Source organism: Tympanuchus pallidicinctus, unplaced genomic scaffold, assembly GCF_026119805.1.
Source record: "Tympanuchus pallidicinctus isolate F22 unplaced genomic scaffold, pur_lepc_1.0 scaffold20, whole genome shotgun sequence".
In the NCBI taxonomy this organism is placed as follows: Eukaryota; Metazoa; Chordata; class Aves; order Galliformes; family Phasianidae; genus Tympanuchus; species Tympanuchus pallidicinctus.
Window position 1 is genome coordinate 8,205,151 of NW_026294722.1, and position 24,402 is coordinate 8,229,552.

Below are 24,402 nucleotides of genomic sequence, written 5' to 3' on the forward strand. Positions count from 1 at the left end.
GCTGTCTGTAAAATAGTTTTGCTTTTTTTTTCTTTACCACTTAGTAACTGAAAGAATGTTTTATCCTCCTTATTGCTTTTCAGTGGATTCTGTTCTTGCTCAAGATCCAGAATACGGTTGGTAACTGCAGTTAAAAATGAAAAGCTGAACACTACCCCACTGCATCTGCAATATCTGTGTTGGTGGAGAAAATCAACAGACTTGAGGAAATCTGGCTTCAGAAGTGCCAAAAGAGCCATCAGGGAGGTGAGGCTTCAACCTAACACTTATATCCCAGCCAGAGCTTGTGTTGGTTCCAAAGAAATGTGAGAGCAAACCGAACAGCTCCAACTACCTGGGCATGTACTGAAGGAGAACATTTGTCCTAGAGCCTTATGAGACAAAATATTTGTCATCCAAAAGGTCATTATTCCTTGGTGATTGCCATAACACACGTATTTCCTGGCCATGTAATTCATAAGCTAGGGGACTGTGAGGATTTGCACAGTCTGCACAAGCTGCTCCAGACTCATGGCCTGACCACCCACGCCTGCCTGCAGTCAACTTCACTATGCTGCTTTGGGAGCTGATGTTCAAGAGAAGCCAACAGTAGTCCAAAGTTATTTTGGTTAAGTACTTGAGGTATTACAAACTTACAGTGCTCACAGAGCTAGCTCGAAAAAAACGTTTTTTTCTCTCACACTAAAATGCAAAACTAAGCAGCAGAAATTCATGGCGATGTCCTTCCTTGTTGACCCATTGCGCTTGTCAGACTTTTCAAGATCTCTATTTTGTGTAATAATTATTTTATCCTTGAAGTGAGGGTTAAGAGCTCAACTCTTAAAGTCCTCCTGAAATTTGATTTCATAAAAGTATTTAAATACAAATTTGCACCTTCAGCTATTTAATCTCATCAGCCAAAGTCCCTGCCTGGGGTCACTAATGGGGTGGACAACAAGACTGATGTGAACCTGACAGAAGTCCCAATAGTCCTGGAGCTTGGGTGGCACGGAGAGTTACTCGATTGGATTAAGATGGAAGAACTGCCTCCCTGCCCCCAGGTGCTGCAGCGTGGGAAAGCACAGAGTGCACATTCCTCAGTAGCACTCAGCACAGGAAGGCTCCCGGCTTCTCACTCAAACCTTTCACCAGCACTCAACAGGGTAAATAAACTGCATGGTCAGGGAGCTTCAGACTGTTCCCTTCATGAGCAAGAAGAAGAGTGGAAATATTTGTTTACAACAGGAAGATACATTTACTTCTGCTCCTTTTGCCTTGGAGTAAGCACCTGCCACATGCAGAAGCAGTTTTCCTTTTGTGTTGACAGCTTAGTGAGCTGGCTGAAATGATCTGTCTAGCATAAAAATCTGAATGAAAAGAAGCAAATTTATTCTAACACAGTAGCATCACCTTAGAAAACATTACCTGAAAGCACCTTGGACACATTCATGCTCATACACCTCTGCATAAAGTCTTTTCCGGCCTGTTTTGGTACAACATTCTAGATTGTCAGTATTCCTTACAAGTGTAACATTTTCAAGTGCTGATTAAACAAAACTTGTTTGTCTAAACCTCTTAATTGAACAAAGGGGCCATCTTAAAAACTTCAGTCCCAAATGAGTCAAGAGTTTGCCTTCCCAAATAGCTCAGATTCTTCTAAGCTAACACAAAGCACATGTGGGAGCTGCATTCTGGGAAAACACAAAGCAATAGAAACATAGATGGAATACACTGACCTTCCATGGCAGGAAAAGAAAACGCCAATGCTGAGTCAACAGTGGTGCAAAAATCATTAGCACCGAATCACACCGTGGTTAGTCAGGAGGCACAAGGTGGGCGCATACACAACACTTCAGCCCACTGACAAAGCAGCCAACAAGCCATCAAACTCCAGCATCTACCATTGCTGGTGATGCAAGCCAGTTTCACCAATGAGAGAGGACTTCCACTGCTGACAATGAAACACAATCTCAAGAGAAGACTGAGACGTTTGAGGAGTGAAACAGAAAGCAAAAACCAAAGTCCTATTTGAGCTAGGATGGGTGAAGTCTGTAGAAGTCAAGATGCAGAAAATCATAGCTCTGTGGGTTTTTTTTCTTGTGAATCAGCCTGTCAGAAAGATCACACTGCTGAGTCTGCATACATTTAGCCACAGCTGTAAAGGGCACGTTATAGCCTGTGTGATTGACCCTTCCCACTCAACAGTCCTAAGATGGACAATTTTTAACTTTCTAGAACATTCTTTCCTCTGAAGATACTCATTCATTTTGTGTGTGAAACGATTGATAAAGCTGAAATGGTTATCCTGTGGTTCCTCTCATCTGCCATCACTGCATTAGAGTTGGTCATCACTGCCTGAAGAATTTCCTGGACAGGTATTTTTATGTTGAGATTAACAGAGTATATACAGATTTTAACACTGCCCCTCCAATTCACACTTAATGACTCAGCAAGTTCCAGAAAGATAAATAAACAAACAAATAAATAAACGTAATTCGTGAAGGATCAGGAACAAGACATGATGGAGAAAATAGCATGTTATAACACTTAAGAAAACAAAACCTCTCTTTCTGACAAGCCACATTAAAATACTCAAAGAAATGCAATTCCATGCTAAAAAATGGGTTAAAAGGAATCACAAGTGAACTTCCAATATTTTGATTTACTTCCCAATTTTCTTTTTTTCAGCTTTAAATTCTTCCGTGACTTCTCTGGCAAATCAACACTGAGAGTCATAGAATCTGGTGATTTCAGCTTCTGAAATTGAATGACTGAAAATAAGCTTTACTTTTAGGAACCAAGTATATTTTGACCTTCTTGGTTGTGGAACAAAACAAAGTGTTACAAAGCTCCAAGCAGAAGGCAGTGTCACTGAAGACATAAGGAAATCCAGTTCACTATTATGTATCAGATAATATTTTGACAATAGTAAAACAGTTACTCTAAACTTTTTAATTCTTTACTCAGGAACCTCAGGGAAAAAGCAGCTGCTTTCAGCTCTACTTTTCAGAATTTTACTTCAGCTGGTAGCTGTTGTTCAGTGGTATTGGTACTTTATAAGTTAAAAAAGGTAAATGTATTAAACACAACAGTTTCTGCTTAAAGGCAAAGCTTAAAGTGCTCATATGCAAAGTTTTGCTAGGGTGCCTCAGTGCTAAATCCAGTACTTTTGCCAGAAATTAATTCCATGATAAGCACAACAGGCCTCTAAAATCTTACTTTCTCCTCTACCCTATCAGTCTATTAATAATCTTTTTATCGTAATTGCAAAAGAAGATCTGATCTAACAAGGAGTGTGTTATTCTGACCTCTCATGATGCAGCCCACAAAGCAGCAAGCTGTACTTACCATGCATCTGGTAGGTATATGGTGCTTGTCCAGCAGCTGGGGCACTGAAACTGGATCCATAACTAAGAAACCCACTCTGTCCTGGGGAATGGCTCAAGCTGTCCTCTGTTTTGATGCCTTTGAAGGAGCACAATGCAGGAACCAAGAGTAGAATGTGTATTTTGTCACGTAAAGTTATAAAAAAGAAAGATTAGGAATTCACAATATTTCAGCTAAATTTTAACCTACACTTTACAATTTTTTTTTTTAGATTATCCTCAAAGAGCTCTCAAGTAATACAAATCAAATGCATTCACCACAAATAGTATTTGAGTGAGCTGCATCCTGTATTCATTCATGTCCTGAATGAACTTTGCTTGAGATACAGAAGCAAACACAAATAACATTGTTTTCAAAAACTATTTATGGAGAACAGTTTTGTTTTGGTGTTAAACAAACTCATTGACTCAAGACCTTTCTGAACAGTTATCGGGTGCAAGCAATGATTATAACAAAGCAACAGGACCTGCAGCAAATGAACCTCAAGACTTCTGTTCTCAGTAGACGTATTTTTTACTTCCATTATAGTTTCAGGTTTGGTAATTAAGTATTTATTAGCAGGTCATACAGGAGGGTTATCATTTACTCACTTAGATATAACTTCCAGTTCAGAACAGTAAATATAAGTCCTGAAGCCACAAAATATTTTCATTACTAAAATCAGGCAATTAAACTGACAATTTACTGGAGCAGCACTTGCTGATTCAAGCTTTGATGAAACCCTTGCTGATAGTAAAAGGGGCTGATATTTTATTCAGAGATGCTGCCAAGATTCTACAGCTGTATTGTTAATATAAACAGCTGAAAGGTGCGTCTTATTATGAGCCCTTGGGTGTGATCCTCCTCCTTCTTTGCATACCTATTTGCACAAAACAAAAAAAAGCCATGGACACATCCTGAGTACGAGAGCACTAGAGCTAAACAAAGCCTGTTGACATTCTGGGCTTGCATTTATGCACTTGCCAGGCTGTTGCTGTCTGTTAGCACTTACAAACAAACTTGCCAAAAGACAAGTTCGAATTCATGTGCCTTTCACCAAACATGCTGTTTTCTAGCTTAATGACTCTTAGAAGCAGTAAGTCTGCATTTGCTCAGGTTGGGAATAGTTTCCCCCAGATAATATCTTCTCTAATAAAACTACTTCTTTAAGCTTTAGGTGAGAATAGCTGCAATACATTCTGACTACAAGTTAGCATCAATACGACAATGCTGTATTGTGAAATGCAGGAAGTTTGTTTGGACAGTGAGTGAACATGTGTTAGTGCAGGCGTCCGGGTCCATAACTGCTAGGGAAGTAAAGGGATTTGCGAGTGTGTGCAGAGAAGCCTCTTTTCATAACATCCCATGTTTTTCAATTACAGCAACACTCTGCATGCAAGCACTCCATCTACCCTAGCTACAATTAATCTTCAGCGAATGGGCCTTTTTGGAAGTCTAAAATTGTTGTCAGACAGTGAAATAACTTAGCACCAAATTAATTTCCACACAATGTTCTGTTTTGTCTAGAAACTGGCTGAGTTTTATTTTTGTGCCTAAAAACAATACTGCTTCATTGTTCTTGGTTGTCAGCCAGGTGGAGTTTTTCATATGCTGTGCTGAGTATCTTAGAGAGGGTGTATGGGATGGGGGAGGGAAACCACTGCTCAAGGATGCTAAGAGGTCATCCACAGGATTTATAAGCAGCATATGGGCCTGACACATGTATGCCCTAAAGACTCAAGGCAGTAGCAAATGGCTCTACTTTCACCTGCTCTAACAGGACAACTGTTCAGAGTTTGTCTTGGAAATCAGCCAGCTGATGCAAACACACAAGTAGCTCCAGGAAAGGGTCTCAAAACATTCCTCTCATCATCCTGGTAGACCTTCATCTCTGCCAAGACCATTTCCCTGACCTTCCAGACTATTGCATTGAATTTCCCTTCAGGAAAAGTGTTATCAAAGGCTGTATAAAATCTTGTTGGGAAAGGATACTGCGTTTGCCAAGCAAATGAAGGTGTTTAAGAGTGTGAGAGAAACCAGCAGCAGAAACAGAACTATGAAGCTGCAATACTCAGCACTCATGAGATCAGCTCGGAATAAGGAGCCTCAAAACTTTCTAAGCAAGAGCAGTATCCCTTTGGTCTTCAGGAGTGGAAAGAACTTCCTAATTGCCTCCACAGCATGCTATTTCCATGTACAGCTTGAAGACATTTAACACTTGGTTTGCCAGGCTTTCCACCATTAGGGGTACTGGTTTTTAGTTCTCTGCCCGAATCTTCCAGCTGCTCCCAGCCCAGCACCATCTCCCCACAGCTGCTTGTGAGGCTGGTGTAGGGAACAGAAGTTGACCAGGGTTAGAAATTCTCATGGCACTTATTGCTAACAACCATTCATTTATACACAAACAGTCTTCCAAAACCAAAGTACTCTGTAGCTTTTCACCAATGCCCTACTTTGCTTTGTGTCCCAGATTTTCTGTAATAGCATACAGAATTTTTTTCTTAAAGTAGCTTTTATTATGGAAACCCCAGGAGAAATCAAAGAAGGCAAAACGAACTTTACCTAAGTAGCATATTCACCGCATTGTACTGAGTCATGGCAACTGTCACAGTTCCTGCTCATAAGTGGAACATCCTACTGAACCTGAGTTTTTCATACTGTTTCCTATCCAATTACTCACCATCTTCAACCTTAAGTAGTTTGTAAGACCGTATCCCAGGATATAAGGAGTTGACAGCTCAAAGTAATCCTACCATTTTTAACAGCTTCTCCTTCAAGACTAAGAAGTGAACACTCCCAGTATAGAAATAACTTTTCATTCTAAACCTTAAGTCTTCAAATAAGTTTTTCTAGGAGCAAAAGGAAGAAGACACACTCAAAGGTAACATGACATCAGGGTACTTACTGTAGGAAGGTATGCCATAGGGCTGCGCTGGAGGAGGGTAGGAAGTGTATGCAGCAGCCTGTTGGATTCCTGCACTGTACTGAGTCTGTCCATATGTTGCCATTGTTGGGAAAGACTGGACTGTCACTATATGGGGATAATGTCTATTGAGAACAAGAAAACAGAAGGTCTAAGACAAAAGTTACTGCACAATCTTCTAGAGCACATGGAAAACATTTCTGGATATTTTGATAAAGCACCATCCAACTATGATGGTGAGTATTTTGAGAGCTCAGAATTTACTAGGCTGGGGCAAAAGTTTCTTTTAGTGTATAGCTCCTGATATAAATTATTAAGATTAAGGTGCCTACATGCATAGGAAATTTAGGGCAGTGCAAAATACGTGCAGGTTAAAAAAACCTCAATACTCTGATTATTGTGTTTCATTTTGAGTTTGCCAAACAACACATCATGAGAAACCTCTGACATTTTTATGTATTCCTCTTGATCACTAATAAACAAAGCAGCATTCAAAGTGATAATGTTTGGATTCCCACGGGTGCAAACATACAGCACATGGTACCTCGAAACTTTCATTCCATATTTAGCAAGATTAGGGACTATTTCTTCACTGGGCCTGAGACATACAGAGGAACAGGTGGATAGGCTTAAGACAAATGCTTTTTAAGGTGACAGAAGTCCACACAAAATGTCTGTTTTGCAAAATATGGTTTTTAAATGACAGCACTTGGCAGGAACACTCACTTTGTTGAGTAGAGATGGAGAGGACACTGTGGTGCTGCTTTGCTGTTGCCTGGAAAACAAAATTAAAGGGTCTTAGAGTTTCATCATGTTCATTTCTACAGCCAAGATGATACCACTGTTTTTACAATTGCTGGTTTGAGAAAAACAATTAGGAGTAATTTAGGAGATACTGTTCTGGAGTGAATCTCCAAAGAGATGAAGAAGATAAAGCTATTATATACTTAACAACAAATAAATACAATTTTATTTAACTGATGGTACTACTGATTTACTGAGTTGCTATTTTCTTCTTCTCATACAACTGATGTGAATCATGAAGTTGGGCTTTGGTAGGATGAATCATACATTAAAAGCTATAAAGGCAACTACAGTGATAACTACATTGATTTGACTTTTTTTGACACTGTCCTAAACTGTGACTCACTTTCTTTAAAATAATAAAATGCTAAAACATGCAAAGACAAACAAAATAAAGAAGTTTATCACTTTTAATTATCAGCCCTGATTTTTTGCATTAACTATAATCTACCTTACTGATTTAGCAATAATCAAAAACAGTAAATGAAACCAGTAGAAAATACATCAAACAAGTAAAATGTGCAAGATGCTTGCCAACGTATCAAACAGTCCTGCAACACCAGCAAAAAAAAAAGTGCCCCCTTTTTATCTGGAGAAATATTTATGCTTAATTTCATTAAAATAATCTAAATTAAAACCTGTAAGTTCCCTGCAAATTGTACTGAAAAGACTGCATTTAAATGCCACCATAAGTATTACGCAGATTGCCATCATTATGCCGTTCAATTTGTGATTCTCTGGCCCTGGTTGGAGTCAGTGTTATTACAGCAGTATAAATGCCAACACACCTTCATAATTATTAATAATGATATTAGGCACTGCACACCCAGCCTCTCTGTCTGCTGTCTGTATCAATCAGCATATCAGACTAATTGCATGCAGTTTCTCCAGGGAGAAGAACATCAACCATCCCATTCTCTGCTGACTGTAGCACCACCACCCTCCACATTTATCATGCAATTTGTTACATGCGATAGGAAATAATACCCAGCGTTGGGCAGATCTCTCCACCACAGGAGCACAGGCTGAGTGGAAAGGCAGAGTCCTGCAGCGTCCCCAGTGCTGCACATTGCCATCACCAGGCAGGAAACATCCACAGTGCTGTCCCATGCATCGTCATGGACACAGCCACCATGCTACAGATGCATCATCCTCAGTTCAAAGTTTTCAAAACAGAATCACTTCGTTTGTTCAGCAGTTTGTAAGTTGGCAAATTAAACATTTAAAGTGTGGTTTATTTAATGAAATATGCAAATATATGTAAGGTCTAAATAAATGCAAATAGTCCTATGGGTCTGAGTAACTTGTTATGCCATAAATCTGCAGAGAATTTCCAAAATGATTTGACTGCTTGAACATGAAATATTCATTCCTTCCGTTTTAACACTCTTTTATAAATGTTCTTTCTTCAACAACTCTTTTTTCACAATATTTTGCATGGCTTTATCATTCTACATCATAACACAACAATACCACTAATATATTTTTTAAGAGAGGTACTCAATCTGATATATTTTTTCAAAAAGTAATTTGTATTAAAAGTCTGTTTTCATCCTTGCTGACTTATGAGAGCAAATAAACGAAAAAACCCCTATGGAGGTACATGAGTCTTAACAGCAACAACAAACGAATTACAATAATTTTTTTTAGAATGTTAATTTGTATATTGTCTCCTGTATCTAATAATAATAGTGAAAAAAGAGCTGCATTTTATAAGAAACAATTGTGTTTCCTTAAAAGATTAAAATACCTAGAACACACACTTCCTTCAAAAAGGAGACCCTTTTGCCATGAACCTAGCTATCTTCAGAGCTAATTAACAAAATTTAAAAGAATATCATGTACTCCTTTCTCTCTTCTCTGGGATAACTGTAGTGTTTAATAACTACACTTTCGGTTAGAACAGATCAGAAATGTTATGCAGCACTGAGTTACTTTAGGAAAAATGGCTTTGGCAATAAAGGCACTGATGACCAGGGGAATACATTTCAGAGTGAGCTGGGAATGACTACACTCTGCTGCTGCTAAGGGAAAAATGTAACTCGAGTACATCTATCTGTGCTGCAAACAGACCTCATCTGTTCACAAGCCATTGTGCTGAACTGTAATGTCTTTCCTAGAACCATGCTGGATGCCTGCTTCACCCTCTTCTCCTTGGTGGGTATTAAAAACAAAAACTCATCCCAATACAGCCACTGTGATAAAATACACTTTTATCACCCCCTCTTTGCTCTCACTTCCCTGAAGTACTATTCTGTGCCATACCCTTCTTATTGTACCCATCTGCACAACAAATTCAAGCCTGGCTTTTCTGATCCCACTTCTCCCAAGCTGTTCCCCAGTTCCGCAAGAGCTCTCCCTCAGGCTGATCCCCAAAACCCTACAGAATGATAAGGATCACATCCACAGTCCCCTTGGGTCTTCTTCCAAGGCCCTCTGCACTACCTGCTCTGCACACCAATCCATTCACAGAGGAAGCTCAGGCACATCAGCTGCAAGGGCAAGAACTGTGAACCCTACCACCCCACCTCACTCTGTGGGCAGTGACTGGAACAAAGCCATAAAGAATTCTCTGTGCTCTTACATTCCAGAAAAACCTGACAAAACTAAAGCCCAGCAGCACCCCTGCCCTTGTTTCTTTAGAATGTGGCTAATACAAACCTATTTCCACAGCAAGAGGCAGATATTTTATATATAAAATATATATATATATATATAGAGTAAAGCAAAGGACCGTGTTATATAAATGCATATACATATACAAACACATATACAGGTACAGGAATAGCAGGTATAGAAAAAAAGACTGCTTTTAAACCCAAAGACAAGATTACCTGACTCACCTTGATACTCGCAATGAAAAGATTGCTTTGACTTACCTGAAAGAAAATTGTTTAGGCAACTAGATTTTTAGATTCTTAAAACAAAAACTATACAATTTCTATCAATCTGTCCCTTATTACCCAACAGAATTGTATTAGAGAAATACATACATGTATTAACATTTTAATTCATTCCATATTTGAAAAACAGAAGGGCAGTTAGAGCACAAGTTTAATGGCTTTTCTACTTAAAAAATACTGTATTTCAGATTACTTTTTCTTTTAGTTTTGAAACTGGTAAACACAGAATAAATAGCAAACAGGGATTCACTGAGTATGAGTATGCAGTATGCTGCACTCTCACTGTCAAAAGTACAGGTTAAAGCTGTTTGCTCCTACCCAAATGTGTAGAGCTACAGGCAGAATGTGTATTTGAAAGTTATAGAGATATAGTTGCAGATTTCATAAGATCCATTGACACGATGAAGTACACATCTGGCACTGCAACTACAGTTGCTAAAATTAAAACTATGTGTAATATGGTGCATATATTCATCTGCATTCATTGCACTAAGAGCTCAGGCAGTACGGACTGACAAAAACACAAGTATTTTCCTGTTCACCAAATTAACAAGAGGTATTTTCAATTAAAGGAACATAATTATGGCATAACAAGGGATAAACCTGTAAAACAAAAATCAAAAGTAATATTTTTGTAAGAAACTTATCAACATGAGCTGTCACTGGCATATTGGCGTTTTGTGGTACAGGTGCTCTGTTGGCTTATATTTATATTGCACAATATAAAAAACAGTTCCTGCACCAAGGCGTTTACAAAATGATGTATTTTAAAATCATTTCTAGCACTAATCTTTTCTGCAAACACATATGTTTAAAAGGATGTTTCCTTTAGATTGTTATCCCTTTGACTGCTCCTGTAAATAGGTAATCCTGATGTTTGTGTTTTAATCACACGATTTCTAATGCCTTAGCATACAGTCAAGCAAAACTTCTCCTTGGCTTTTAAGAGTCTATAAATTAAGGGTTAAACATACTACCACTACATAATAGTCAGTGCCTTTTGCTAACTCCCCTCCAACAGGAAGGCTGACAGATTCTGACCGCAGCAAACAATAGCTGGGATTGTACTAGCAAGAACTAGTTCAGCTGCATCACTTGCCAATAATTTTTTTAGCAGATTTAACATTCTTCTGTTTCCTTCTCTTAAACAGTATGATGGGGGGAAGGAAGAGGAGGAAGAGGAGAAGGACAGACAGATTTCCATCAGAGCTTCAACCACTGACAGAATTTATCCTTGGTACCTGCCAAATGTGAAACTTCAGACCAGACATCAGCAGGACAAACCATTTGGAGATGACAGCAATGATCTCAGAGTGATACAAACTGGGGCACAGGGCTGCTTTGGCAAAATATTTTTTGGCTACACAGTGTGCTGTTGGGCCTGGGAGCCCCTGTGAGCCACACTCCACAAGCAGTAGTACAGCCACCCCTGGGGCTGGGGCTCTAGTAGGATCTAAATCAAAAGTACCAGCCCTACACAAAGCACGTTTTATACTTGCACTTATTCCAGTGAACAGATCTACAAGTGTGTGCATATGTTTACACCCACAATACACAGATCTCTATTTATGTAAAACATTTCAACTCTGTTTGCATTCAAATTATTTTTGAAGGGTTCAGCCACAACTGGAGTGACTACAAATATTCTCAAACAAAAACCCCAATTGCTCACTATGCAGTAGAACTAACTGTTAGAAGCAGAAGCCCTGTGTGTGGCCATCTCCCTTATTTTATATACATACACATAATGCCAAAGCAAATAAGCAGTAAACAAAAGAAGTAGCCTACCTTCTATGTCATCTGGAGCCGTGGCATAAATGTTAGTAAGGTTAAGCTTCAGTCTGTCAGGGCACTCTCTATTTACAGTCAGGCTGGGTGATATCACTAGATCTAGCATTTCCTTATACCTAAAGGAAAACAAAGGAAAAATATAATTTATTCATTAATTATGCATGCTTACTAATGATTCAGGTTTTTTTCCCTAAGAGTATAAATATTAAAGTTGGTTACCTAAACCCAGGCTTCATATAAATTCCACATAATAACATTCAGTAAAGTTTTCATCAAAGGTAAATGCTGAATTGAAATGAGGTACTTGTTTCCTTGGAGATTACACCCCCCTGATTAATGCTTTCCCTTTCTTCCTGGATTTTGCCACCCAAAAATTAAACTTCCTTATCTCTTCCACGCTACCAGCACAAGGATTTATACACCAGCGTCCAGTGAGCCTCCAGAACACACTAAGAGCTGAAAAAGAAGCTGAGGGCAGTAAGCAGCGCTGTGTATTCTTACGAAATACTAAGAAGGTTAGTACTGGTGACAGGAGAGGTTCAGGTGTTTGGGCTAATCCTGGTACCTACTGGAAATGATTGTGTTTAGGCAATGAAGGCCTACACTCCACACATCACACAAACAGTTCAGAAAAAAGAGTGAATAAATTGTTATTTCATATCTTACACACAACATGAATATGTCTATTCGTACAAATACCTCAACTTTCAATAAACATGCCCAACTCCATCTGCCTGGCTTTTCAGAAAGGGGCTTCAAAGGAACCTGCTTAAAATAGAGCTGCTTGTTCCCCTTCAAGTGTTTAATGTTTTAGATGGGCACCAAGACCAGTCATTAAGATGTCTATGCATATGTTTGCAAGGTTGGGTAAAGACATCTACGTGAGCACAGTAAGGAAACTGTGAGCTCTGTCAGATACCTGAAGACAGTGTTTAAGCAAGGCAGCTTTCCTAAGCATATTTACTCCCACACTGTTGTACCCCTGTTCCCTAAGCAGCCAGTGACTGCAGATAAAACTATAAAGATTCACCAACCAAAGGAAATCTAAAGCTACAATTGCTAGTTTTCTTTCTTTTTTCTAAAAAACAAACAAAAGCAAACAGCCCCACACACTATGCTATAGAAACTTATCTGAATTTTCTAAGACTACACCAGAATACCAGCACAGCTTTTTGGTCAAGTCCTAAACAAATGACGAAAAGAAAAGGGTTTGAAAGTGCAATGTTCTTTTCACATTTCAGAGCCACATCAAACAGGTCCCCAGAAGCAGAACTGTGCTATTGGAGTAGTAAATGGGGGGGGTAATGGAAGAGAGAGGATATGGAGGTGAGAAACGTGAGGTGCCTGGCAGCAGCCTGCATGGACTGCCCTTTCTGTCAGCGCCGGACATGCCTGCACAAGGAGCTGCACACCTGGTCCTCAGGCAGGGGCATCGCTGAGCTGGTCCCTAAAGGCAGCAGGTGGCACAGCAACAGCCCAGAAGCAATACACAGCATATACTGCACAGCACACCCGAGGCGTCATTGCATTAAGGACAGCAGCATAGAAATCTGAATTCCTGACATTAGGCTTATGCAGTACTGATCTAGGCAGCTCTGTGAGAAGCAAGGACATTTGTCTTAGTTTTTCTCTTTTAATACTCACCTATGACTAACTACCACCTTTAAGAAACAGAACAAATTGCATCATTTTATCTGAATTTCTCCAATCACTTTTATAAAGACTACAGGTTTCTGTGACGAAGGGTAAGTATTGTTATCAATAGGCACAAATGAGGTGAAACGTTTCATCTGTAATTGAACAGCAAGGACCAAAGCTGAATTCATTTTCACTTTTCCACCTAAGAGCTGGGAAGACACTGCCTGGAAAAACACACATCCATCTGTTGGGAATTTGCAGAATTGCCAGAAAAGGAGAACACAGTGGCATAGCCATGAACAATGTGCACAGCCCCTGCCTTTCTCCAAACAGAGTCTGGACTCTCTCTGTCTACCTCCCTTAGAAGCCCATGTGGGCATATGCATTTTTGCCATTAGTGCAGCATCAAATCCAGAGGTTGTTCAGGGCTGCCTGATTACATGCCATGAAGGAGATCTGAAGTCAGTGGTGAATGAAACTGGGTAGGAATGCAGTACTCAGGATCTCTACTCCTTAATTGCTGTCCCCTATATTAGCTTAAAAACAGTGGTGCTTTGGTGGATCTTTGTTGCCAGAGGACTTCAAAGTGCTTCACCTTCAGATATGTCCTGTAAGCTTTGCAGATGCAGACACTAAGATTAAGTAAGACAGAAGTATGAATGCAGGTGCAAAGGGGACACCTGCAATCACTGTCCATGTTACCAAATGTATGAAAATGCAATGAGACTTTAGATTTGAACAAGGACACAAAAACAGTCCCCAGCTTTAAAAATACCATCCTAAGACGCAGCCTAATAGCAGAGCTAAAGCAGGAATTCAGGACTCCCCTCACCTAATCCTAAACAAAACACAGCCCGTCAGAAATTCTACTCAGTCCTAACAGCAGTGGAACAAGTGCAGGCAGGGACTTCACTGAAGCACATGTGAGTCCGATCTGCAGGTAGCCTCAAGCCAGGCTGACAGGCAATAAGAAATGGCTGCAGCCCTTCTGCACACTTTGCCTATGCCAGAGGAAAAGGAGATTTTCTCCTAAAATGGTTAATCTCTCTCTTTTGACTGCACAGCCAGGCTGCAAGAGAGAAAAGAGTCAGGAAGGATGTGGTGGTCCTCATTTCTCTAGAGGCAGGAACGAGCTGCTTGCTCCTCCAAGCAACTACGGTTCCTAAAATTCCGTTTTCACGGGGAAATTACTTTCTTCAAATCCTTTGGCACCAAAATTAAATTTTTGCTTGCACTGCTGAAAAAGCAGGGTTACATTTTATATTGGGTTTTCTTTTCCACTGTAAACAATGTCTAATTTTTTCTTTATTTCCTTAACACTGTTACCTGACAGGAGGAAAAGCACTGCCATCCCAAATCCTGTCAAGCGAGGGATGTTTCTACATTGTTTCTCAGATAACACGTGCCCTTCAACACAATCTCAAACCCCATCATTCATGACACTGACCAGACTGTTGCCAAGTGAATGGAAGCAGATGTTAAAAGGGAAATGATATTTTATAATGATTAATGCACTTTAATTACATCATTGTTCAGAGATTTCATTAGCTACTCTCTCGGTTTTGTTCTGTTCACTTTTGAACGCAAAGGCTCATTTGTTTTTTTAACATTTTCCTTTCTTTCTCTTTTCCCCCCTCTCAGCTCCCATTTTTCTTTAGAGCACGCATTAACTGCATGTACAAACGGGTAGCTCTCCACAGAAAATCCTGTCTGGCTGTGCATGTCATGTACGTGTTTGCTCTGTGAGTGGCTTTGCCTGTTCTGCATGCACCATTACCGATTTGTTGATATGTATTTCTTGCTTACGTACTTCTACACAGGAGTTCCCGAAATTCCGGTTTTAATGATGGCAATCAACTGAAAATCTTTAATAAAGTAATGGATCCTGGATAGGATTCAGCGTAATAAATGACATGCTGGAGCACAGCTGATGAAAATATCAGGTCTTTGTTTGCTTTTTAGAGCAAAAACATTTTCTGGCTAAAGTAATATACAGTAAATCAGTAGTAAATTTGCTGAATATGAGCTTTTATTAAAACCAGTGATGGCAGCATCTAGCAAGCTGGGCTGACAGACATCTGGAAGAGCTTTTGGCTTCTATAATTAAGAAGAACCTTGTGTGAATTTGATGCTCAGCTTTTCCATTAGAATCCCCTACTCAAAAAGCAGTATTTTGCCCTTAGAGTTGGCCCACAAACCTCTGCCAAGAACAGAGACTTTTCTCTTTAGTGATGTTTATGAATAAAAAAGAAAACCATTTTCCATCATTCTCAAGATAGAAATGCCAAATTAAACATTTCAAAGTTTCAATTTTTTGGTGAAGGTGCCGGGATAATTTACAAATCACACTTTCTTTTACAATGAAGTTCTGAAGGCAGTGATGCCAGTCCCCAGCTCAAGACCATCAAGCATGACCTGAAGATCAATACAGTGAGCAATCCCAGGGCTTTCCAGCACAGCACTCAAAGATAGGAGTAAATGCAACACCAAAGCAGAACCAGTGTGGAGACTGAGTCAGCAAGGCCCTCTGGGTGCTGATCGTGCTGAGAACCAGAAAGCAGCCTGATGGATTATCTTTTGAAAGGTTGAAACAGGTAACCACCATGGTGGTGTGGTTACTCCACAACAAACTCCTGCCCTTAGGAAAAACTTCTCTGATCCTACACTGGGAAAGATAAGATACTTAAAAGTTTTTTCACAAGGGGAGAAGCAAATCTAGAAATGATTCTCCCTGAAACAACCCGATGTGATGATCTCAATTTTTACTGATCTGGGTAGCGGCCAAATACAAGCTCAAACACTAAATCTTCCCAAACATATGTATGTGCCAGCACAGAGCCCAAGGCAGGACTGGTACAAGCCAAGCCCTCAGCGTTAGCTTTGTTGGAAAGAGAAGGGCTAGAGAAATACTTCAGCCTAATTACAAGAGTTGCCTTTTTGTCTTGCTTCCATGACTTTATCTGGTTTTCATTATTTGAACAACTGCTTTCACCTTTATTCTTAAAAAAAAAAAAAAAAAGTGCAGATGACTAAGCAGAAAGCTTCAACTTTACAACCCCAGTGCTTCTCATCATAAAAAAGTCTGATTTTCCACTTTGTTTCAGAGTGAATTACCAAAATGTAGCTGCAAAACAGTGAGATGCCATCTTCCTCATTCCCTCTGATTCAGAGAAACAAAAAAACAAAAACAGACAACAAAAAAAGTCCCAATCCTACAGGTTTGTCTACCTTTGATAAGAAGGTAAGAAGTACTATAAGATTCGTTGCTGATGGTTCCTTTTTCCTTGGGTCAAATTTTCAAAAGCAGCCACTATGCCTCATTAATTTTCTCTGGGAATTAAGTTTTACACTTTGAATAATTGCATTCCCTGTTTCATCCTGCTCTCACATACAAAAAACCAAATTATTCATAAGCAGGGAAAACATTATTACCTCACTGTCACCTTCCAGGTAGTACAACAAAGGGAATCTCCCGCACTGAAGATTTTGGCTACATCCACCCTTGTATTTCAGGGAAGCTACTTTCGTTTCTTCTGTCAGTGCATTCCTTCTCACACTGTTTGGAGCCTTCTCTCTATCTATAATTGATCCTTTGTTCCTCACACTTCAAGAACTCAAAAATGCTTCAGCAGGCAAAAACCACTACGCTGTTTACTCTTTCATGATGAATCTTAGCTCATTCACGAGTACAGCTGGTAGATGTATGCAGGAAAGGCTGAACAGACACAAAGTTAAACCTGAGTTGGCATTAATGCTTATGTACAAGACTGACAGTACAGTCCTGATGACAAGATATCCTTTCAAGGTGACCTGCAGGGCAGTGTGCCTCGGGCTGTTGATACTCCTGAGAGATACCTTTTGCTGCTATAATCAGACAATAAAAGCAGTAGTGATGTCTGGTTTTATCATTGCCCATTGCAGACACAAAAAATAAGACGACTTGCAGTAGAACAGCATCTGTGGGTGGGGATGCATAAGTACATTATTCACTAGCACTGAGTATCTCAGGGTATGAATTAAAACAAAAGGAACAGCAGAAAAACTTTTTGATAAGACAGGCAATGGACAAAACACATCTGAAATGAAAAATGAAGTGCAATGCTCTCCAGCTATGCTTGCTTACATCATTCATCACTGCTCTTCTGTACATACATCACTCCACCTCAAAATCTCACTGTTGGCCTTCTGAAATGTACCTTTTCTTTAGCCCAGCACTGGAGTAGCTCACCACACTCATAAAAGCTGAACTCTAATAAAGTATCAGAGATAAGCACGTATTGCTTCAGTTTAAGCAAGCAAACAAAAAAAAAACCAACCTTTTTGGGCTCCTGAAATAAAAGCCCAAGCACCCAAGTCCTATATAACTATTAGGCTTGTTAATTCAGTAATGAAATTAAGAAAAAAAATCACAATGAGAAACAGTCCTCCCACAAACAGCCCTTTTCCACAATAATTCCATGTATATCTAAAATTATTCACCCAAGAAAAATATTGGTTTGGATTAAAATTAAAATTTCCAAATTCCTTTTTTTTTATTATTATGTTAATTCTAAACAGTTTTAGTAGCTGAGAAAAAAAGATCACAAAGGAGACCATTTCTGTCACAGTTCTGAAATCATTGTTGTTTAAACATAACAAAGTATGCCAAGAGCTCTAAAATCTTTCTCCACTTTTTTATTTTTTAAGGCAACAAGTCTTTCTGAGTAAAATTTCACTTCCATTGGAAGTCTCTGGTCTTGCTCCAACTCACTGAGTAAAAAACTGATGAAAAACCCTATCACGTGAATTCTGAGTCAATTTCATCTGTTTTCAAAGGATGCCTGCCTTATGGTTTTTGAGTGCTTGAGACTGGCAAAAATAATTGCATGTCTCATTTCCCTGAATGTCCTGAATTTCAGGAAGTGTTGGCTTGCTTCACCAGGCTTCTTCACCTGCTATTATAGAGTGCTTTTCTATTACTACCTTTTTTCTTTTTGAAGACATGCTGTTTCTTGTCTCAGACCTGTTGATTTAAACAAAGCTTGCTGTCTTCATATCAATATATGTTCTTCCTACTCCTAGCAAGGCTTCTGTACTACTCCCTTCTGTGGGTGCTTTTTCCCCAGCCCCCAGGCTGCAGCCACAGAGCAGTGCTGAGAAGAAAGGGAGCAGGCAGGGCTGTGATCCCCCCGCACTTCCTGCAATTAACCCCGGGAAGATTGAAAGAAGATAGAGCAGGGGAAGCACCAGCATCTTCTGGTTGATCACTCCAAGGTAAATGTAGCTAGAAGCACTTGAAAGGGCATCAGAACACATGCAAACACACAAGGCTAGCTACCTTCACCACTGTTTCCTACGAAGGCACAGTCTGAAAAGTAACTTGAAAATTCAAAGTGATGGGGTTTGCACCACAGACTTTCAATTTGGCAGCCTAACCAGGAAATACATTATATAATTGCTGTGAGTCACTGTTATGGTTTTGTATTTTTTTAAAACAATAGCAGAATATTTTTTAACAATAATATTAATATTTTTATTATTTCATATATTTATATATAAATATATAAATAATATATTTATATATAAATATATAAAAATATATAAAATATAAAAATATTAAATATATATATAATATATAAATATAAAAATACATATTTACATATATTATATAATATTTTATTATTAATAATATTAATATTTTTAAACAATAGCAGAATATTTTTTTCAATAGCAGAATTTCACTCTGAATAAGTCAAAATGAGGAAGTCTAATTTTTCAGAATGCCTTTCTTGCCTAGAGAACCTGTTTGCTAAATGGAGCAACATCTGCAAAAGACCTCACTGTCTGCCAAAGAACAGCTCCACTCTCTTGTTGCAGACAATTAAATACCAAATATAAAAGCTAGGCAGGTAAAGAAACACTTCAAGATTATAACATGGAGTCACTTGAAAATTAAATTTGCTTGCATGTATATATGTACAGATATATGTAAATACACATAAACACAAGTGCATAAAATCCCTCCCAATTTCTACATTTCTCTTGGACATTCACAATTACAAAACGCCTCTTCCTACTCAGATACCACTGGCCACTGGTGCTGCTCATGGCTGCAGAAATCCATGCAGGCCGCTCCAGCTGCACACCCAAGACCCATCACACCAAAGGACTGCTTCATGGCTCCACAGACAGGTTGCAGCAGGGGCCTGGCTTCTTAGACTTATTTGTTACAACACAGGCGTCTCTTTTCACTCCAAAGAACTGTGCCTCTTACCACTTCTCTTCAGACTCTTAAGGGCTAAGAATGTACTTAAAACTAAATTATGAAAGTATGCTTTAGAGAAAAACAAGGAGATTTGGAATGAAATAACCGCTGATAACTTTGATATTCATGCTGAAACACGCTGTCTTCTGTTACAGAGTGCACAAGAATGTTTTTTGCTTTGGAGTCCTCTTGTTACTTTTATCCCTTATTCTTGTTACTTATCCTATTCCTACCTGTGACACCCTGGGTGCACCCACCTGGATCCCAGTGGCCAAATAACAGCACAGTCTAGGAGAAAGTATTGCCAGCTAATACTTTGTGTGAATACATACAGTCAGTGAATCAGGATGAGACAAAATAAAATAAAATAAAATAAAATGTTATCACAAGTCATAGAGGGCTCAGGAGGGAATGAGCTGTGAAAACAGCACACTAAAGCAGTAGCCAAACAGGCCTGAAATAGCAGAGAGCTGCTATGGCTGCTGGCTGAACACATCCATGAGTTACAGAGCAACATCTTCATTTGTACAGGCTTCTTACTGCAAACAACCCACTTTGAGCCATGTGCCCCACTCAGACCCTTCCACCCTATCTTGATGAGAACTGAACTTCAGTAGAAAACTCACTTTTTCTTCTGCTGCTTAAGGGAGGGTAGAGGGGAGCTGATAGCAGTCCCTGCACGCAGCAGCGCAGTGAGGCATGAGGGTGCACAGTGCCACATGGCTGGCTCTGACATCCACTAGGGAGAGATGTGCCGTTGTCGAAGGAGGATCTACGACTAACAGTTTGGACAAGATGCTCAGGACTGTATCATGGCTTTTGAAAGAGTGAGAAAGCTTTCATTCAAGCCCTTTTTAGGCACTGGAAAGTGCTTTAAAATTTTCAGGTAAAACTTGTTACATCATTGCAGTACCAGTACCCGTGCTGATGAATGACTATCCCAAACAGCCAAGAAAGAGGTGAGGCATGAGAGCTGTCCTTCAGGGCATGTTCTCTCACTCATTTTTGATCCAAAAATTCTCCATTCCCAGACTATGAGAATTTCTTCACCCTTTTGATTTACTCTTTAAATCTGTCAAAGTCCTGCACTGACTCCAACAACTCAGTGAGAAAGGTAAGGCTGCCCCTTTATAACAGGCTTGTGTCATCACCTCTATTGTCAGCCTATAAAAGAGTGACATTCAGGGAATAATAATTCAAAAAAAGCTATGGGAAAAAGAACTATGAAATGTACGTTAGCAAAGGGACCTTGGATGTGAGGAAAAACTCTAGCATAACAGTACAGGTGAGGCCGGAGTGAGAATGACGTACCTTCTCCTTGATTAAATCCCCCATGTCAACATTGCTCCAGAAGCAGAGACCAGAGAAGACATGAAGAGAAATGTCTGCTGCACACGTAAAAGGCTGAAAGCTCTTTCTCTGGGACTTTCTTACCCCTGGTTGGGAAAGGGAAGACTATCTTGTCTGTCTGCACATCATTCTCAAGGACTTACAAGCAAAAAATGCTTAAGTGTACAAAAGATTCAAGGTATATTTCCTCTATTTCTCGACTATCTTGATGAGGGAAAACACAAATGCCAGCCTCGTTGTTCCAGATGTAACTGATCTTCTACATATCAAAATAAAATGCAACAAAGTGTGTGGACTCTCTAGAACTCAGGACACTCTCTTAAGAAACTGGAAGTAGTGGAAAATGTAACAACGTGCCTGAAAACTTCGTTCTCTTTTGGCTTGGTCTCAAAGTCTGGAATCTGAGCAGCCACCCTTGGCTCCTTGTACTTAAAAATTAAAAAAAAAAATCATTGTGGTATCCCATTATTATGCATAAGAAATAAAGAAAATTAACACCCCACTTTGGCTTCTCTAGTTGCTTCTCTTTGCCTGATAGATTTCTGATTTAGGGTCAGGCAGAGGGAAGGGGATTTTTTTCTCTATGTTTAGGGTTTTTTTGAAGTAGTCCTCTCTAACGTATCAATAAATCAGAGTTTTAAGTTCCTGAGTAATTGCTGATTTAACATATCTGTGGTGGCAATGGGATGCAAGCTCTGTTAACTGGTCTAAGCACATTTTGCCTGCCAACGCAATGAATTCCCAAAGCTCAACATGGCATGAGTGGGAAGGACTCGAGTCCCAGTTCTGCAAAATTGGGACTGAACATTAAATAATGAAGTCAAGAGGCCTGTACATTCTCACTAAAGAAAAACATCCTTCAAACTCCAACCTTGCTCTCCCTATTGATGCAATGTGAATTATGGTCATTGGTGCAAGAGAATGATAGTCTTCTTCTCTGGCCTGATTCTGGAAGGTTGAGCCTTCAGCTTAGTCAGCATTCAATGCAGCAGTCAATTGAAGGTTTGTCCAGGTTTCAGGAAATCCTAAAAGATCACCTCTTTCCTATCCCAAAAGACAGCGCACATTACTTTACCCACTGAGGGCCCTGAATTCACGTCTCCACTGTATGGACTGCCGTTTTGATTCCAGCTCAGTGGTGGCACTATGGCTCATCACCAGCAATGCTGCAATTCAGGAAATTGTCATCGTCAGCCTTGTGTTGGCTCAGTAGGTCCTGACAAACTTGCACGTGGTGTTATTCTTGTTCCTATGTGAGCATTCGTGTGACCCACCTGGCACAAACTTTGCAACATTCCCACACTGCTACCATCGCTTCCAACGCACTGAAGCCAATACTCAGCTCCACACCCAGTTCCCTGGTTGTAATCCATCGATATGCATGGATGAGCTGATTGAGATGCTCTTCATTTTGTGGTGTGACAGCTGTGCAAGGCTGCCCAGAACATGGCCTGTCTTTCACATCGCTGCCACCGCTGCTGAAACGCACCACCCACCAGCTCCCTGTGCTCACACCCTCCGTTTGGTCTCCACAGACATTCAACAATGCCAGCGGGTGCCATTTTTTTCGCGTGGAGGAATCCAGTGGCACACCTTTGCTTCATACGTACTTCCAAGTCAGACACCATTTTGTCAGACTGCCGCTCTGCCCCATGTGTTACACAGCAACAAATTGAAATATTGGTGGAAAGGCCCAACCTCTACAGCCATACCACCATCATCGGCTTCTGACATCATGGGCCAATGCAAAATAGGAGGTATTCCTTCTGAATAGTCCTTGTAAGTGGTTATCCAGGACTACTTGACCCTGAAGCTGCAAGGCTTTAATTGCCCTTGAATTATGAACTCTACCTCTACTTGGATACACTTTACTTGTTCGGACTCGGAGCAGGTCTCATTACTGATTTGGATTTAGTAAATATTGTGTTGAAATAAATGTATAAACTTGTAACTTTCACTTAGTCACAATCCTATATCTTTGTTTAGAACGAGCAGAGGTGGTCTTGGAAGACAGAAGACACACTTGGAAGACACACTAAATTTTAAGAAAGGTTTATGCAGTCATTACTGGCAACTATTTATGCATATCAGATACAGATCTTTAGGAGCACTGAGCTCCTATGTTTTTAAAAACACAAGAAAATATTATTGTTTATATTAAGTTCTTCAGGAGTCTGTGTAGAAGTTTCTCTGCTGGTAAACACTTCTTTTTTGTAGTGGAAGTCAGTTACAAAAAATGACAAAAAATAAACAAATTGTAAATTTTGTATCTATATCACTAACCGGAACGTTGTAAAACACTTTTTTGAATTAGCAGACTGATGACAGTTTATAGATAAAAACCAAGAGACTTGTTTTAAAGAGCCACAGTACAACAGTAGTGAGTGAAGTAATGCAAGCTAACAGTTGCATATCTTGGGCATGTTAGAAAAAAAGACTCATAAAAAGCAACACTGGACTAAAAAACTTCACTTAAGTTTGTCACTCACACTCATTAACAGTGCAAAAACAGCTAAGCAGAGAAGAAACTTACTTGGAGCACATGTTCACAAGTGTTTTCCTTAATATTCATTCAATTAATAGCCTGCTTCTGTGGGTATTTGTGAGTCAGACTAAAATAATAGCCTAGAAATGGGACACTTTGAGGGTTCAGGTGGGCTAAGGTCTAATTTCACAAGTTCTGGTGTGACAATACATTAAAGTGAAAGCTAAGGTGGGTTCAAGATCAGAAAGCTGCTAGCATCAGGTTTATTTTCAAGATGAGACAGGTTTTTACAGAAATGACCACAGGTGATTATCAGCCAAGGAAGGGCTAAGGAGAACGTTTCAGTGATCCTGCCATTCGGTAACTGACAGACTGCAGGGCAGTATAGAAATGAAAACACCAAACGAGAAGTGCATCAGCCCAATGCCATTCACACAAACATCCTTGTTTTAATTTGCAGAGTCTGATCTGATAAAGAAAAGCACTTCCTGAAAGTGCCATTATATGATGCTAAGCAGGCTTCAAATGTCTTGCCAAAGTACAGAGGGACACTGACATTTGAACTGCAGGAGTTTTGTTTTCCGCTTTGTTTTTCCCCCTGTGACAATTGCATTTGAATAGCTGGAATTTTTAAAAATCCCTATTCCTCCTTTCACCATCATGTAATCCAACTGTTGAAGAAGCCTAACAATGTCAAACAGCTGTGACTAGAGCCAAGTCTGGCACCAGGAGAGACAAGAGTTGGCACCAAACACCATGATCTTTAAAAAAAACCTGGCAGAAACACTGAAAAGTTTTGCCTTCGCTGCCATAAACAGCATACAGAGCAGTAAGTGGAAAAGTGATGAAAAAGACCACAGTTTCACTGCTGGAACAAAGATGCCAATCAGCTAACCACTTACTTGATCTAGCACCTACT

At 39.7% G+C, this 24,402-nt stretch overlaps 1 protein-coding gene across 8 annotated transcripts in view; it reads right to left on the minus strand.

The window, feature by feature from the left end:
- EYA2 (EYA transcriptional coactivator and phosphatase 2) overlaps positions 1 to 24,402 on the minus strand; it is a 91,123-nt gene that overhangs the window by 41,729 nt on the left and 24,992 nt on the right. For all 8 annotated transcript variants that reach the window (XM_052683474.1, XM_052683472.1, XM_052683475.1 and 5 more), the window contains exons 2-5: positions 11,764 to 11,882; positions 6,995 to 7,043; positions 6,251 to 6,393; positions 3,328 to 3,444 (exon numbers count right to left, since the gene is read on the minus strand). In XM_052683474.1, coding sequence (XP_052539434.1) covers positions 3,328 to 3,444; positions 6,251 to 6,393; positions 6,995 to 7,043; positions 11,764 to 11,872 — 418 coding nt within the window. In that variant the 5' untranslated portion in view covers positions 11,873 to 11,882. The remainder of the gene's footprint in view (positions 1 to 3,327; positions 3,445 to 6,250; positions 6,394 to 6,994; positions 7,044 to 11,763; positions 11,883 to 24,402) is intronic.